The sequence below is a fragment of the Heterodontus francisci genome, chromosome 3 (genome assembly GCF_036365525.1).
Source record: "Heterodontus francisci isolate sHetFra1 chromosome 3, sHetFra1.hap1, whole genome shotgun sequence".
Taxonomy (NCBI): Eukaryota; Metazoa; Chordata; class Chondrichthyes; order Heterodontiformes; family Heterodontidae; genus Heterodontus; species Heterodontus francisci.
The window spans coordinates 9272752-9286609 of record NC_090373.1 but is presented as its reverse complement, the minus strand read 5'-3'; the positions used below and the strand labels follow the sequence as shown (position 1 = coordinate 9286609).

Below are 13858 nucleotides of genomic sequence, written 5' to 3'. Positions count from 1 at the left end.
CCTTCCTGAGACACTCCACAATCCAGTCTGCTGAAACAACACTAAAAGCTAAAGACTCGAGAGGGAACACACTCCTTTTGCTGTGGAATCTCTGTGCCGTTTGCCTCAAAGGGTGATCCATGTCTCTGACAATCTGCTTACTCTCTCTCTGCTTCATGTGGGTTCCAGTCTGACTGTGGAAGCTGCGGCTACTGTGGAACAGGGATAAAGACACGCAGTTTCCTTCATTTCCCCCCAAATGACACTGACGTGAAACAGGGCGCTAGAAAGGAACCTTCAACTCCTGCTTCCCTCTCTCCATCCCTCTATCCCTCTCTCTCCATCCCTCTTGCCATCCCTCTCCATCCCTCTCTCTCTCCGTGCCTCACTCTCCCTCTATCTCGCTCCTTCTCTCCATCCTTTCTCCATCCCTCCATCCTCTTTCCATCTCTCTCTCCCAGCTGTTTAACAAGAACTATCACTGACACAAGGCGGGTTAACACGAGTTTGTCTCTGGGTGTGTCTGTTGTCGCCGTGTCACAATGAATAGCTGGGGGTAAAAGTACCGCCAGAACAGGATTCTTCACAATAACAACTCTGTGCCTTTCTGTAAAGAAGTATGAAGTCTCCTGACCTCTCCTCACTTAGTCTGTACATGATGAAATCTGCTGCCTTCACTCGTTTCTCCCTCCTGCTGCTCTGGGTCCTGATCGTTATCATCCTGATGTACAGTAATATGGGAAGACCTTCCGTGTGGAGCCCTCTGTTTTCATTCAGCAATCATGGACTGGCCCGGGTGGAGCCACTCTCCAACCACTCCATCACCACCATCTATGCCATCACACCGACTTACAGCAGACCGGTACAAAAGGCTGAGCTCACCCGGCTGGCGAACACCTTCCGCCAACTGCAGCATTTCCACTGGATCCTGGTGGAAGACTCGCCTTTCCGGAGCCGCCTGGTCAGTGAGCTGTTAGCCAGCTCGGGAATCGCTTCCTATACTCATCTCCATGTGCAGACCCCGCAGGCAGACAAGGGGCCATGGAAATCCCGAGGTACAGAGCAGAGGAACGAGGGACTGCGTTGGATCCGTATGAACAGTACCCTCCGCCACTCCGGAGTCATCTTCTTCGCTGATGATGATAACACTTACAGTCTGCAACTCTTCCAGGAGGTAGGGAGTGGGGTTAGAGCAAATATACTCACCAGCACTCAACCCCACTGTCTCAGCATTACCTCCATCCCCTCCCTCCCTCTCTGTATTACCAAATCTCTTTCTGCATTCTCTGTCTCTGAATTCGCTCTCATTCTGTCTGGCTGTTATTTTTCTGTCTCCGTGCTATCTCTCTTGCTGCCTCTGTTATCTTTCTGTCTCTATCCCCACTTTCTGTCTCTGTAGTATTTCTGCCTCTGTACTTTTCCTCTCCATGTCCTCTCTGTCTCTGTAGTATCTCTCTGTCTCGGTATTTTCATTCTATCTCTGTAGTATCTCTGTCTCTGTGTTCTCTCTCGTTCTGTCTCTATTATCTTTCTTTTTCTGTATTCTCTATCTGCATTTCCCTTTACATTCTCTTATCTCGGTGTCTGTATTCTCTGTTTTGTATCTAGTTTTGTCATCTTTCTCTCTGTTTCTTGTATCTGTTTAAATCTGTGCTGACATTCTCTGCCTCTGTACCATCTCTATCTATACATGATATCTCTGTCTAGACAAGGTCTGAATTCTGTCTCCATATTCTCTGTTTCTGCATTCCATATCTTTGCACTCTCTCTGTATTTGTCTTTGCATTCTTTCCCTTTCTGCATCTCCACATATTCTCTCTCTGTATTTTGTATATCTGTTTTCTTTCTGCATTCTCTCTATGCTTACGATCTCTGTTTGTATTCTCACTCTTTCCCCCACTCTGTCTAAACATCTTTTACCAACACTCTGCACATTTGCTTTCTTCACCGTACCTGCTCTCTGCATCCTATCTATTGTTATCCTCACCCCTCCACACTCTCCTTTGCTTCACTCTTTCTGTGTATATCCTTGCACCACTCTCTCTTTCTCCCTCCCTCCACTCTGGCTAGATGTTTTCTATCACCTCTTGGTCTCACTATTCATTCTCTCTCCCTCACTCTGTACTTTTAGATTTAGAGATACAGCACTGAAACAGGCCCTTCGGCCCACCGAGTCTGTGCCGACCATTAACCACCATTTATACCAATCCTACACTCATCCCATATTCCTACCACATCCCCACCTTCCCTATATTCCCCTACCACCTACCTATACTAGGGTCAATTTATAATGGCCAATTTACCTATCAAGCTGCAAGTCTTTTGGCTGTGGGAGGAAACCCACGCAGACACAGGGAGAACTTGCAAACTCCACACAGGCAGTACCCAGAATTGAACCCGGGTCACTGGAGCTGTGAGGCTGCGGTGCTAACCACTGCGCCACTGTGCCGCCCTATTTTCTATTGCTGTTCTCCATTTCATTCCATCGATCTGTTTGAGTTTCTAGTTCACATATTATTTCTTCTTGTTTTTCCATCTCTTTTTGTCTGCTTCCAATTCTGTCACTTCCTTTCTGACTTTCACTCTCTCTTTCTCTCTCTCTCGTTTATCTTTCGCAAAAGCTCAGTGATTTCTGAGTCTTTCATTCTCTCTTTTCCTGGTTTCTGGTCTCAGTGCATCTTTATAATTATTTCCTTTTGACATTTATCTCATTACTCTGCAGTTCGATTGAGAAGCCTTTCACACCAGTTCTTGTTTGAGAGAATGTGCTGGCAGATGTGTAGATGTGTGACGGTGAGGCTGGATAATTGTGTGTGTGTGTGTGTGTGAAAGATACTGTGTGTATATTGGAAGCAGAGTATCTCTATGTGTATGTCTAAGAGAGACTGTGTGTTGGGTTTGTGTCTGGTGAGCTGAGACAGACTGTGTGCATGGTGCAGGGATTGGATGTGGGGAGAAAGACTGCGAGTCTGTATATACATGTGTGAGAGTGATCGGGGTTTTATATGTGTGTGAGAAAGAAATTGGAGTTGTATATGTGTGTTACGTCCAGGTGAGAAAGGTGCCCAGGGGTCCCTCTCAGTCTTCACCTGGTCCGACTGTAATAGGGTTTAATTTTAAACACTGTTTTTTAGCTCTCCCTTGGTGAATCCTTGTTCACCGCTTTCCAATTATAAGACAAAGAAATGAGCACAAATAGGCTTTCTTAGGTTTAAAAAGCAAAGTGAAATTTATTAAACTTAAACTAAAAACACCTGCTGATACACGCTGCACCCCACGCTCGCATGCTTAAACATACATGCAAATCAAGACAGAAAAGAGCAGAAGAAGAATAAAGTGAAAAGGTTTGAGGCAATATCTGAAGAGTTTTTTTTTGTTACGGTTCTTCGAACTCACTGTCGAGTCCTTGTTTGTAGATAGATCTTGCTTCTCGTTGGGGCCCAGTATTCTTCTTAAACCTTGTTCACTGTCGGAGACTTTTCTCTCTTGGAGTTCATGTGTCTTCAGTGGGTTTCAGTTCTGTGAGAAGGAGATGGGAGCAGACAGGAAGGGAGGAGGTCTTTTCAATCCAGGAGCACAGAGCTTTCTGTCTACCAGCGCTGTTTCTCTAATTTAAAACTCGCAGTTCAAATTCTGCAACAGCCAGTTCGTCATGTGAGGTGTAATACCTGCCCATTTATCTCCTCTCTCCTCACCATCCAAGACCCCAAACACTCCTTTCAGGTGAAGCTGCAATTTACTTGTTCTCTCTCAATTGAGTATACTGTATTAGTTGCTCACAATGTGGTCTCCTCTGCACTGGCGAGGCCAAACACAGATTGGGTGACCGCTTTGTGGAACACCTTCGCTCAGCCTGAAAACATGACCCCAAGCTTCTAGTTGCTTGCCATTTCAGCACTCCCCCCTGCTCTCATGCCCACATCTCTGTCCTGGGCTTGCTGCAGTGTTCCAGTGAACATCAATGCAAGCTCAAGGAACAGCATCACATTTACTGATTAGGCACATTACAGCCTGCTGGACTGAACACTGAGTTCAATAATTTCAGAGCATGACGGGATCCCATTTTTAATTTTAGTTATTTTTTTCTTTTTTCTTTTTAATATGATTCTTTTATTTTAGTTTATTTCCTCATTGATTTTTTTTACCATGTGCCTACCCACATTCTTTCATGTTTGTGCTTTGGGCAGGGCGGTTCATTTTTCTGTCAATTAACACCCGCTCCGCACGGATGTTTTGTCTTTCAGAACACCATTAACATACTGTTTGCCTTTGCTCCATGACCTTCTGGTCAGTTATTCTCTGTGACCCTCCGTCCGATCAACACCTTCCCTTTTATTATCTCTTGCCCCACCCCTGCTTTATTTGCTTAAAACCTATTACATTTCTAACATTTGCCAGTTCTGATGAAGAGTCACTAACCTGAAACATTAACTCTGCTTCTCTCTCCACCGATGCTGCCAGACCTGCTGAGTATTTCTAGAATTTCTTGTTTCTATTTGAGATTTTCAGCATCTGCAGTATTTTGCTTTTATTATATATTATATTATTATAGTCATGTGAGTAAACTGGTCTGACCTCGTCTGTTCTGTGTATTGGGAGCAGGGGAGAGCTCCTTTGTTCCAACAGTGATTGCTAGTATGCAAAAAATGTCTTTCTGGCCAGGAGGCTGGCAATGCTTTGTAATAGGTCTTCTCCCCAGCAACAATTTGAAATGTAATGTCCACGTGGTGAAATTAATGTGCCTCATTCTGGCAGGTGGGGGCCTGCATGACTCCTCCACACCCAGGGGAATGAAATGTGATTTGGAAAAATGGTGCATTTCATTAAAAGGCTTGAAAGAAATATATATAAGATACAGAAAACCATGCAATTTGCTCATTCATTCCCATTTATTCAGAAATCATAAAGCTATTAAAATTGTCTTTTCTGGGTACCAGTGCTGCTTTATTTTCCAGTTTTTGTCATTCCAATAAATATGTCATTATTTATTACATTTAGAGATGCAGCACTGAAACAGGCCCTTTGTCCCACTGAGTCTGTGCCATCCAACAACCACCCATTTACACTAATCCTACATTAATTCCATATTCCCACTATTTTCCTACCACCTACCTACACTAGGGGCAATTTACAATGGCCAATTTACCTATTAACCTGAAAGTCTTTGGCTGTGGGAGGAAGCTGGAGCACCTGGCGGAAACCTACGCAATCACAGAGAGAACTTGCAAACTCTGCACAGGCAGTACCCAGAACTGAACCCAGGTCGCTGGAGCTGTGAAGCTGCAGTGCTAACCACTGTGCCACTGTGCCCTTTGGCGAAGGTTTTCTTCACTTTGCCCCTTTCCATGACTACCTCGAGCCTTTGTTCCTGCTGAGGTAATTTTTTGTTAGGAGAGTTAGTGGTGGGCGGGTCTATCCTGAATATTCTTTCAGTGCTTTGCTGAGTCATGCAAAGGCTTTTGACTTCAGGGAATCGGTGGTTCCCGTTTTCTCTGAACGTGGGGGATGATTGTTTGTCAATCTCCCCTTTGTTCCCTGGGACACTCCTACCTGCAGGGATTTCTGCAGACTTTGCTGCACTCACCTGCGGCACTTCGACTCGGTGAGGCATCACCTTCAGTGTTTCTCTGCCCCCTAGAGTTCTTTCTTTGCCTCTGCAGGTTACTGTAAATGCTGTTAGCAACTCTGGTGAGGTGCTTCTAGAGTCTGCATTCATGTAGGAGTATGTGGGGTCTAATTTTTCTAATTTTTCGGGGTTGGCTGACCGGGCAGTACGGGTTTTCATCTGGGATTCCTCCTGGACTTCCTTTAACCTGCTCTCTTGGTCACTTTTTCCCCTTCCCTGTCTAAACATTTGCCAACCGTGTGCCTGCCTTTTGTTCTCGGCGGGGGTCCCTTACAGTTCACCAGCCCTCTGCTGGAGGGTCCTACTAACACCGGTACAGGATTTAGGGGTGTAGGTTTCACTGTAGGTTGGGCTTTCCCCTCAACCTGGTGCATGTGGCAGCTCCTGCAGTACTCCACCACATCTTTGTGGAGTTTTGGCCAGTCAAACTGCTGACTTATGCGGGCTTTGGTCTTTCGTATAGCGACATGTACAGTCCCTGTAGTCTCGTGGGTCCTTCTTAATATTTCTCCCCAGTACCTCTGTGGGACCACTAACTGGTGAACGACTGTCTGCTCCTTGCTCTCAGGTCTGTGAGGAGAACTCCATTTCCTCATCAGTACCTCATTCTTTAAATAGGAGCAATCAGGGACTCCCTCTGCTTCACTTTCAGACTGGGCAGCTGATGCTAACTCTCACAATACTGGGTCGGCTCGCTGAGCTGGGTCTCCCAACTTTCCAACTACTGTCTCAGACAGACAGACCTGGTCATCTGCCTGCAGTGCTAATTCAGTCTCCTCTTGGGGAGCTGGTTTGATCATGGTCTGACCCACTACACATTCAGGGAAACTGTAGGTGTTGGGTGTCTTGCAATGCATTAAGGTAGATAAGTCCCCAGGGCCTGATGGGATCTACCCTAGAATACTGAGGGAGGCAAGGGAAGAAATTGCTGGGGCCTTTACAGAAATCTTTGCTTCCTCATTGGCTACAGGTGAGGTCCCAGAGGACTGGAGAATAGCCAATGTTGTTCCTTTGTTCAAGAAGGGTGGGAAGGATAATCCAGGAAATTATAGGCCGGTGAGCCTACATCAGTGGTAGGGAAACTATTAGAGAGGATTCTTCGAGACAGGATTTACTCCCATTTGGAAACAAACAAACTTATTAGCGAGAGGCAGCATGGTTTTGTGAAGGGGAGGTCATGTCTCACTAACTTGATTGAGTTTTTTGAGGAAGTGACGAAGATGATTGATGAAGGAAGGGCAGTGGATGTTGTCTATATGGACTTCAGTAAAGCCTTTGACAAGGTCCCACATGGCAGACTGGTGCAAAAGGTGAAGTCACACGGGATCAGAGGGGAGCTGGCAAGATGGATACAGAACTGGCTCAGTCACAGAAGACAGAGGGTAACAGTGGATGGGTGTTTTTCTGAATGGAGGGATGTGACTAGTGGTGTTCCGCAGGGATCAGTGCTGGGACCTTTGCTGTTTGTAGTATATATAAATGATTTGGAGGAAAATGTAGCTGGTCTGATTAGTATGTTTGCGGACGACACAAAGGTTGGTGGAGTTACGGATAATGATGGGGATTGCCTGAGGATACAGCAGGATATAGATCGGTTGGAGACTTGGGTGGAGAAATGGCAGATGGAGTTTAATCTGGACAAATGTGAGGTAATGCATTTTGGAAGGTCTAATGCAGGTGGGAGGTATGCAGTAAATGGCAGAACCCTTAGGAGTATTGACAGGCAGAGGGATCTGGACGTCCAGGTCCACAGGTCACTGAAAGTGGCAACGCAGGTGGATAAGGTAGTCAAGAAGGCATACGGCATGCTTGCCTTCATCGGTCGGGGCACAGAGTATAAAAATTGGCAAGTCATGTTGCAGCTGTACAGAACCTTAGTTCGGCCACACTTAGAATATTGCATGCAATTCTGGTCGCCACACTACCAGAAGGACGTGGAGGCTTTGGAGAGGGTACAGAGGAAGTTTACCAGGATGTTGCCTGGTCTGGAGGGCATTAGCTATGAGGAGAGGTTGGAAAAACTCGGATTGTTTTCACTGGAACGACGGAGGTGGAGGGGTGACATGATAGAGGTTTACAAAGTTATGAGCGGCATGGACAGATTGGATAGTCAGAAGCTTTTTCCCAGGGTGGAAGAGTCAGTTATGAGGGGGCATAGGTTTAAGGTGCGAGGGGCAAAGTTTAGAGGGGATATGCGAGGCAAGTTTTTTACACAGAGGGTGGTGAGTGCCTGGAACTTGCTGCCAGGGGAGGTGGTGGAAGCAGATACGATAGCGACGTTTAAGAGACATTTTGACAAATATATGAATAGGAAGGGAATAGAGGGATATGGGCCCCGGAAGTGCAGAAGTTGAGGGTTAAGGCAGGCATCAAGATCGGCGCAGGCTTGGAGGGCTGAATGGCCTGTTCCTGTGCTGTACTGTTATTTGTTCTTTATATTTAAAATATTTTAATTAAATTTCTGCAGTAAGTGTTTTTTTTTCCCTTTTGGGTTAAATTGGGTTTTCGTGGCATCTTTTTTTGGTTGGTAACATTGCACTGTGATTGATCATCTGTGATGGTTCTTTGATGGTACCTCGTACCATCTCTTTAAATTAGTCTGTCAGCTTCATTAATATTATCAACTAATTAGGATTATAGTTATCATAGGGAACATGTATAGCCTCTCTCATTTACCTTAAAAGTCCATTGTAACAGGGTTGTTTATGTTTTTTAACTTTACCCTTCAAGGGAATTTCAACGAGCCTTGAAAACTGACCATTTCTTTAATTCTAAAAGCTATAACGTATTAATTATATCTAAATTCTACCTAACTAAGCTCATTATACCTATATTTCATCACACCTCCCTCTTGACTAGTATAACGGCAAGCAGTGAAGATAGGTAGTTTTAACCAAGTAATGTCTAAAATTTAAACATGCAATAGAGTGTTACGACATTTTTTTTAAACAGTGCAATAATATAAAAGACTGCATCTACAATAATCATAGTTTGTGTTCTTACATGGATCATCTAGATTTTCCAAAAATTAATCTTTTAATTTTATCACAAAGTTCAGAATAAAACTATGCGAAATATCGATGATGTGAGGTCACGTAATGTTTAATGAAATGACTGTATCTTGACATGTTGAACATCAATTTTCAATTGGTGGACATGTCTTCGATGAACTTGACAATAAGTCTGCTCAGCCCTGGTCTGAGATTCTATTTTCAGAGCTAGAAAGACTTATTGCAGCAAAAGAGAGTAAAGGAAAAAAAAAACTCTGCAAACACAATATCACTGGACATAATTTGAAAAAGAAAATCACTTCAGAACCAGAATGAGGATAACAATCCCAATTACAGTGAGCACTGGAACTGGGTATGAGAAGATACCAAAAGTGAGTTCAAATACTCCTGTAACAGCATCAGAAAGCCATTCAATGGCAGATTTAGCAGCAGAACTTAACCCCGGCATTGCCTCGACAACCCCTTGACCAATAGCCTGTAGCCAATCTGGAGCTTGCCAAATATTAGTCAATTTAACCTGCAACAGCAAGTGTTGTGCTCTTATAATAGTTTCCTCAACTGAATAATTGGTAAAGGTACGAATCCATCCTATGCCCTGCAACTGGCTAAGAACAATACTAAGCTTACTATGTTTAAGAGGCATATAAATAACATGAGGAGCATAGGAGTTTCTAGATCTAGAGGATTTAATATGTTGGAAAGTGTGACCACAGCAAGTAAAATCCTCAGAGGGTGTTATCATCCATGTGGCTATATCCAGACCACAGTCAGAACACCCGGAGGCTGTAACAACCGCAGAGGAGCCATTTCCCAATGAGAAATGTCGCCAATAATCCGGTTGAACAGGAAAAGAGGTAGCGAGGCAATTTGCCTGACCTGAACCAGTGCCACAAGGGTTAAATGTTGGCCAAGTGTGACAGATAAGGAATCCCTTGTCAGTGCATTCACTCACCTGAATAATATCAAACATTGTTTGAGGGAGACTTAAGAGTGGAATTAAACTGTGAATGCGGATGAACTATCCTATCATGCTGTACTGACACTAAGGCCTGAAACAATCCTGAAGAATTAATGAGGCCCAAATTAAGGATTTTCCGTTGCTTATAGTAAATCTCTGTTTGTTTTATTAAAGGGACCATAAGAAGGATATCTAGTCTCCATTTAATAGATTCAGCTAAACAAACAGTATAGGTCTGTCTGTGGGAAGGGAAGTAATATTATGTAGTATGGTACGTATGTAGTGAGTCTAATCAGGGCTTTTTCACGCTCTACACTAAGACCGAGGCTATCTAAAAAGGAATCCCTATACCATGACCAAGGGACTTGATTAGACTGAGGTTTCAACAGGGACATATGAATCGATGTCAGAAGGTTATTAATTCTAATATCCTCATCTGTGGAGAGAAGTTCTTTGTGAATAGTTTGCAGACCAGTGACAACAAGTGATCTCTGTAATTTAATAAAGTCCCCAATCTTTTTGAGGCTGTAGTCCTGATCTAACATAAGAATCGATTCTGCTAACAGTAGAGAAGACCTTTGGAGCGAGCGAGTGTTCACTAACATAAAACACTTTATACGATGTCGGGAACGATCAGCTGATTTGATGAAATCTGCAAAAGATTGATTTAAAGGTACGACTGCTCTTTAAATTTCAGATTGATATATTGGAAGAGAAGTGTTGTCAAACACCTCTCCAGAGGACTTGTTCATAGAGAATAAGGCTCCGAAGCTGCCGCTTGATCTTGTATCGCTAAAGTCCTGTTGGCATAAACTGAAATGTGCTTTAGTCTATTTTCAGTCACATTCCAGCCAACATCTTTACACCAGCAATAAGGTAAATAGACTTTAATATGAGGAAATATTGATGTGTCCTAGATAGAAGTGCCATTTGGAACTTGATTATCTTTATAGCAGGTGTATGTTCCATCAGAAGGTCACTTGGCAATACAACGAAGAGCCATTCTGCCATGTTTTCCTTTCTGCCATTATACTGTTCCAATGTTATAATGAATGGGACCATCACATGTATTACCTCCCCTCCAAATGTCACTTGGGGCAAATGAATTAAAATGTTTGGTCTCTGCAGGAAATCACACTGTGTGAGGTGTTCAAGTAGTAAGACATTTCTGGCATGACACATGCACGGCTTGCATCCGGAAGACCTTTAACAAAGGATTTACCAGTACCTTTCAGATGCCAATCTCAAGGCAGGCAAGATGATGCGAGGTGATACTTGTTGTCTGATGAGCTGGGGTGCTTCTTTCTGCAATCATCAGTGAGCATTCGATCATTTTCAGCCATCCCGTCATAATCCATGAATTCGTAAAAGATTCAGAGTAGAATTTTGAGGAGCAAAAAATTGTGGAATTATAAGGAAAGCCACCATCCACAGGCAGTAAAACCATAGATTTATGATGGTGCCAGAGATGAACTAATGAGCTCATTTTAGGAACATATTGACGAATTGGGGAAGTGGAACCAAATACACCTGATTCTTGAGGTAACTCACGATGATTCCACATCCTGCTCTTATGGGGATATGTTTTTGCAATTGAAAATATCAGGTTGAGGGGAAAGTCAGTGGGTGAGAAATTTGATGGAGGATGTTGTCCAACCCCATCTGTGTGAGGATAAGTTTTCTGTTTACCCCATTCAGTAACGTAACAATGTCCCACCTGTTCAAGGCATTGCTCATTGCATGTTTTTTCACCTATGTCACCAGCTGACATCTGAAAAGTCAGATTTTCATCACTCGGGTTACACATGGTAACAGTAAGTCGGTTAACCAGTTCATTTTCTTTTCGAATCGACTGAATTTCAAGAGTCTTAGCCAAAATTGTGGTATCAAATTCAACTTGTGTAGGCTGATATATACAGCCATGTGATAAAAGTGGTTGAGGCTAAGATATCGAAATAATTCCAAAAGGAAGTGATACCTTAGACATCATAGACCTGTTATTGGAAATTGTGAGAGAAAGACGTCTTCGAGAAACGTACATGGAAGCCACAGTAGGATTTTTACTGCTATGGTTGATAGGAAGGTCTGGAAAATATCTTCTGTAATTTGAGTCTGAGTATAAGCACCATATTTAATAATAGTCCATAAAATAGTAACTAAAGCAACAAACAGAATCAAGACTGAAGTAAAATAACAGTACTTCAATCCTTTCTTTACTCGAGAGCAAGTCCCATCACTGAGAGACTGTGCTGCTTTGTTCGTTTCCCGCAGTTTCTTCGTCTTCTGTTGTTGTAGCTTGACTATCGCTCATTGAGTTGGGTGTGGTTTCCAATGAAACCAACCTTTGAGACGCTGCGAAGTCCTGCATGGGGGAGGAACAGTTATTGACGCAGTTGGTTGTAGTTCAATTAGTGTGATTTACGATGCCGTCCTCCAGGCTGGGTTTTGAAAGGCAGTGTATGACTACGCCTTGTACTGTTCCTCCATTCCTGTACCCTTCAGGACACCTCTTCAGGTTGTCGACAGAGACAATTTTCAAAGATTGCTTGCCATTCAGCTGGTTAGCAAATATTTTGACCGTTCTTTCATGAATAACAGCAAGTATTTGAACAGATTTCTTCCAGTTAAGTCTGAAACTAGATTTCTGTTCAAACCTTTTCTCCTGAACCCATTCCCCAGTTACAGGTTGCCAAGCTTTGTTAGTTACCTGTTTTTGTCTATTCTTCTCTCTGATCCTCTGATTAATTTTATGAATTTGATTTATTATTTCTTGTTTCAAATCTAATTGTTGATATCAGGTCAAGGAGTCAGAAAGCGTAAAGACAATAAACGAACTGGAAGTGGCGTATGCATTTCAACACCATACATTAAATAATACGGTGTTCTAGGGAACACTGTCCCTGATGCACACAAAGGCACATTATTTCGTGATATCTGCACCTCCAGAGTGATGACGGCCCACTTATTCCCTCTGATTCTCAACAGTTTGGTCAATAGGGTGGCACAGTGGCGCAGTGGTTAGCATCACAGCTCCAGGGACCTGGGTTCGATTCTGGGTACTGTCTGTGCGGAGTTTGCAAGTTCGCCCTATGACCACGTGGGTTTTCTGCCAGGTGCTCCAGTTTCCTCCCACAGCCAAAGACTTGCAGGTTGATAGGTAAATTGGCCATTGTAAATTGCCCCTAGTGTAGGTTGGTGGTAGGGAATATGGGATTACTATAGGGTTAGTATAAATGGGTGGTTCTTGGTCAGCACAGACTCGGTGGACCGAAGGGCCTGTTTCAGTGCTGTATCTCTAAATAAATAAAAAGTAGTTTTTTACTTCCTGGTTTTTACATTCCACCAATCCCGTTGACTGCGGATGACATGATGTGCTGTGCTGTAACCCAATCCCTCTTTGCACACAATAGTCTTTGAAAACTTTGGAAACAAAGGCTCCGCCTTGATCAGAGTGGAGGATTTTGGGTGCACCATCTACAGTAATAATGTCAGTAATAGCATTGACAAGTGCAGTTTCTGAAACTGTTTTTGTGGGGACCAGCCAGCAGAAAGAAGTGCAGACACCAACACAAACAAGAACATGTTTATACCCCATTGATGGGGGCAGTGGTCCAATGAAATCAACAAAAAATTTCTCCATTGATTTATTAGGAGCCAATGGTGGCGGTTTAATATGTGATGATTTGTTGGTTAAATTACATGGTTCACACTTTGCCATGTATGTTTTATAGGCTTTAAGCATGCCTGACCACTAATATAAAGGAGTCAATTTGCAGAATGTTGTCCGGGCACCACTATGTGCCTGACCTATACCCTCGTGAGCTTCTGTTACAAGCAGTTCTTGTTTGTGACTCAGAGGTACTTCCCGGACACCCTTGGGCAACTTAACCAGTACAATACCAGTCGGGCTCTCCGAATAGAAGTACTTTGATGGATATTCTTTTTTTCGGTTCTAATAGCTGAATCAGTTCCTCATCCTGATTAGCTGCCTGTTCTGCCCCAGTGATTACATTAACTATGGTCGGCCTCTCTCGAGGGGGTGTCATGACGACTGTATGTTTTTTACCTGTCCATCTGCAAGACTGTTGCCCTTTAAGAGTACTGAACCGGTGGTATGTCCGGGTACATGAATTACCTGACAATTTAAGTTTCTCCTTTCGCAAATGGAGAATATCTTCTCACAATGATTTGTGTTACCTTTATGATTGGTAAAGCCTGTTTGCTCCCAGAACACAAGGTCTTGGTTGTCAGCCCATTTACAATAGTCACTATCTATACAAACTA

At 43.4% G+C, this 13858-nt stretch overlaps 1 protein-coding gene across 1 annotated transcript; it reads left to right on the top strand.

Moving 5' to 3' along the window:
* Positions 1-637: 637 nt before the first annotated feature.
* Positions 638-2710, top strand: LOC137353683 (galactosylgalactosylxylosylprotein 3-beta-glucuronosyltransferase 2-like). Its single transcript, XM_068020047.1, has 2 exons — positions 638-1153; positions 2702-2710. Exons 1-2 carry the CDS (start codon positions 638-640, stop codon positions 2708-2710), a joined length of 525 nt encoding a protein of 174 aa, XP_067876148.1.
* The last annotated feature ends 11148 nt before the right edge of the window (positions 2711-13858 follow it).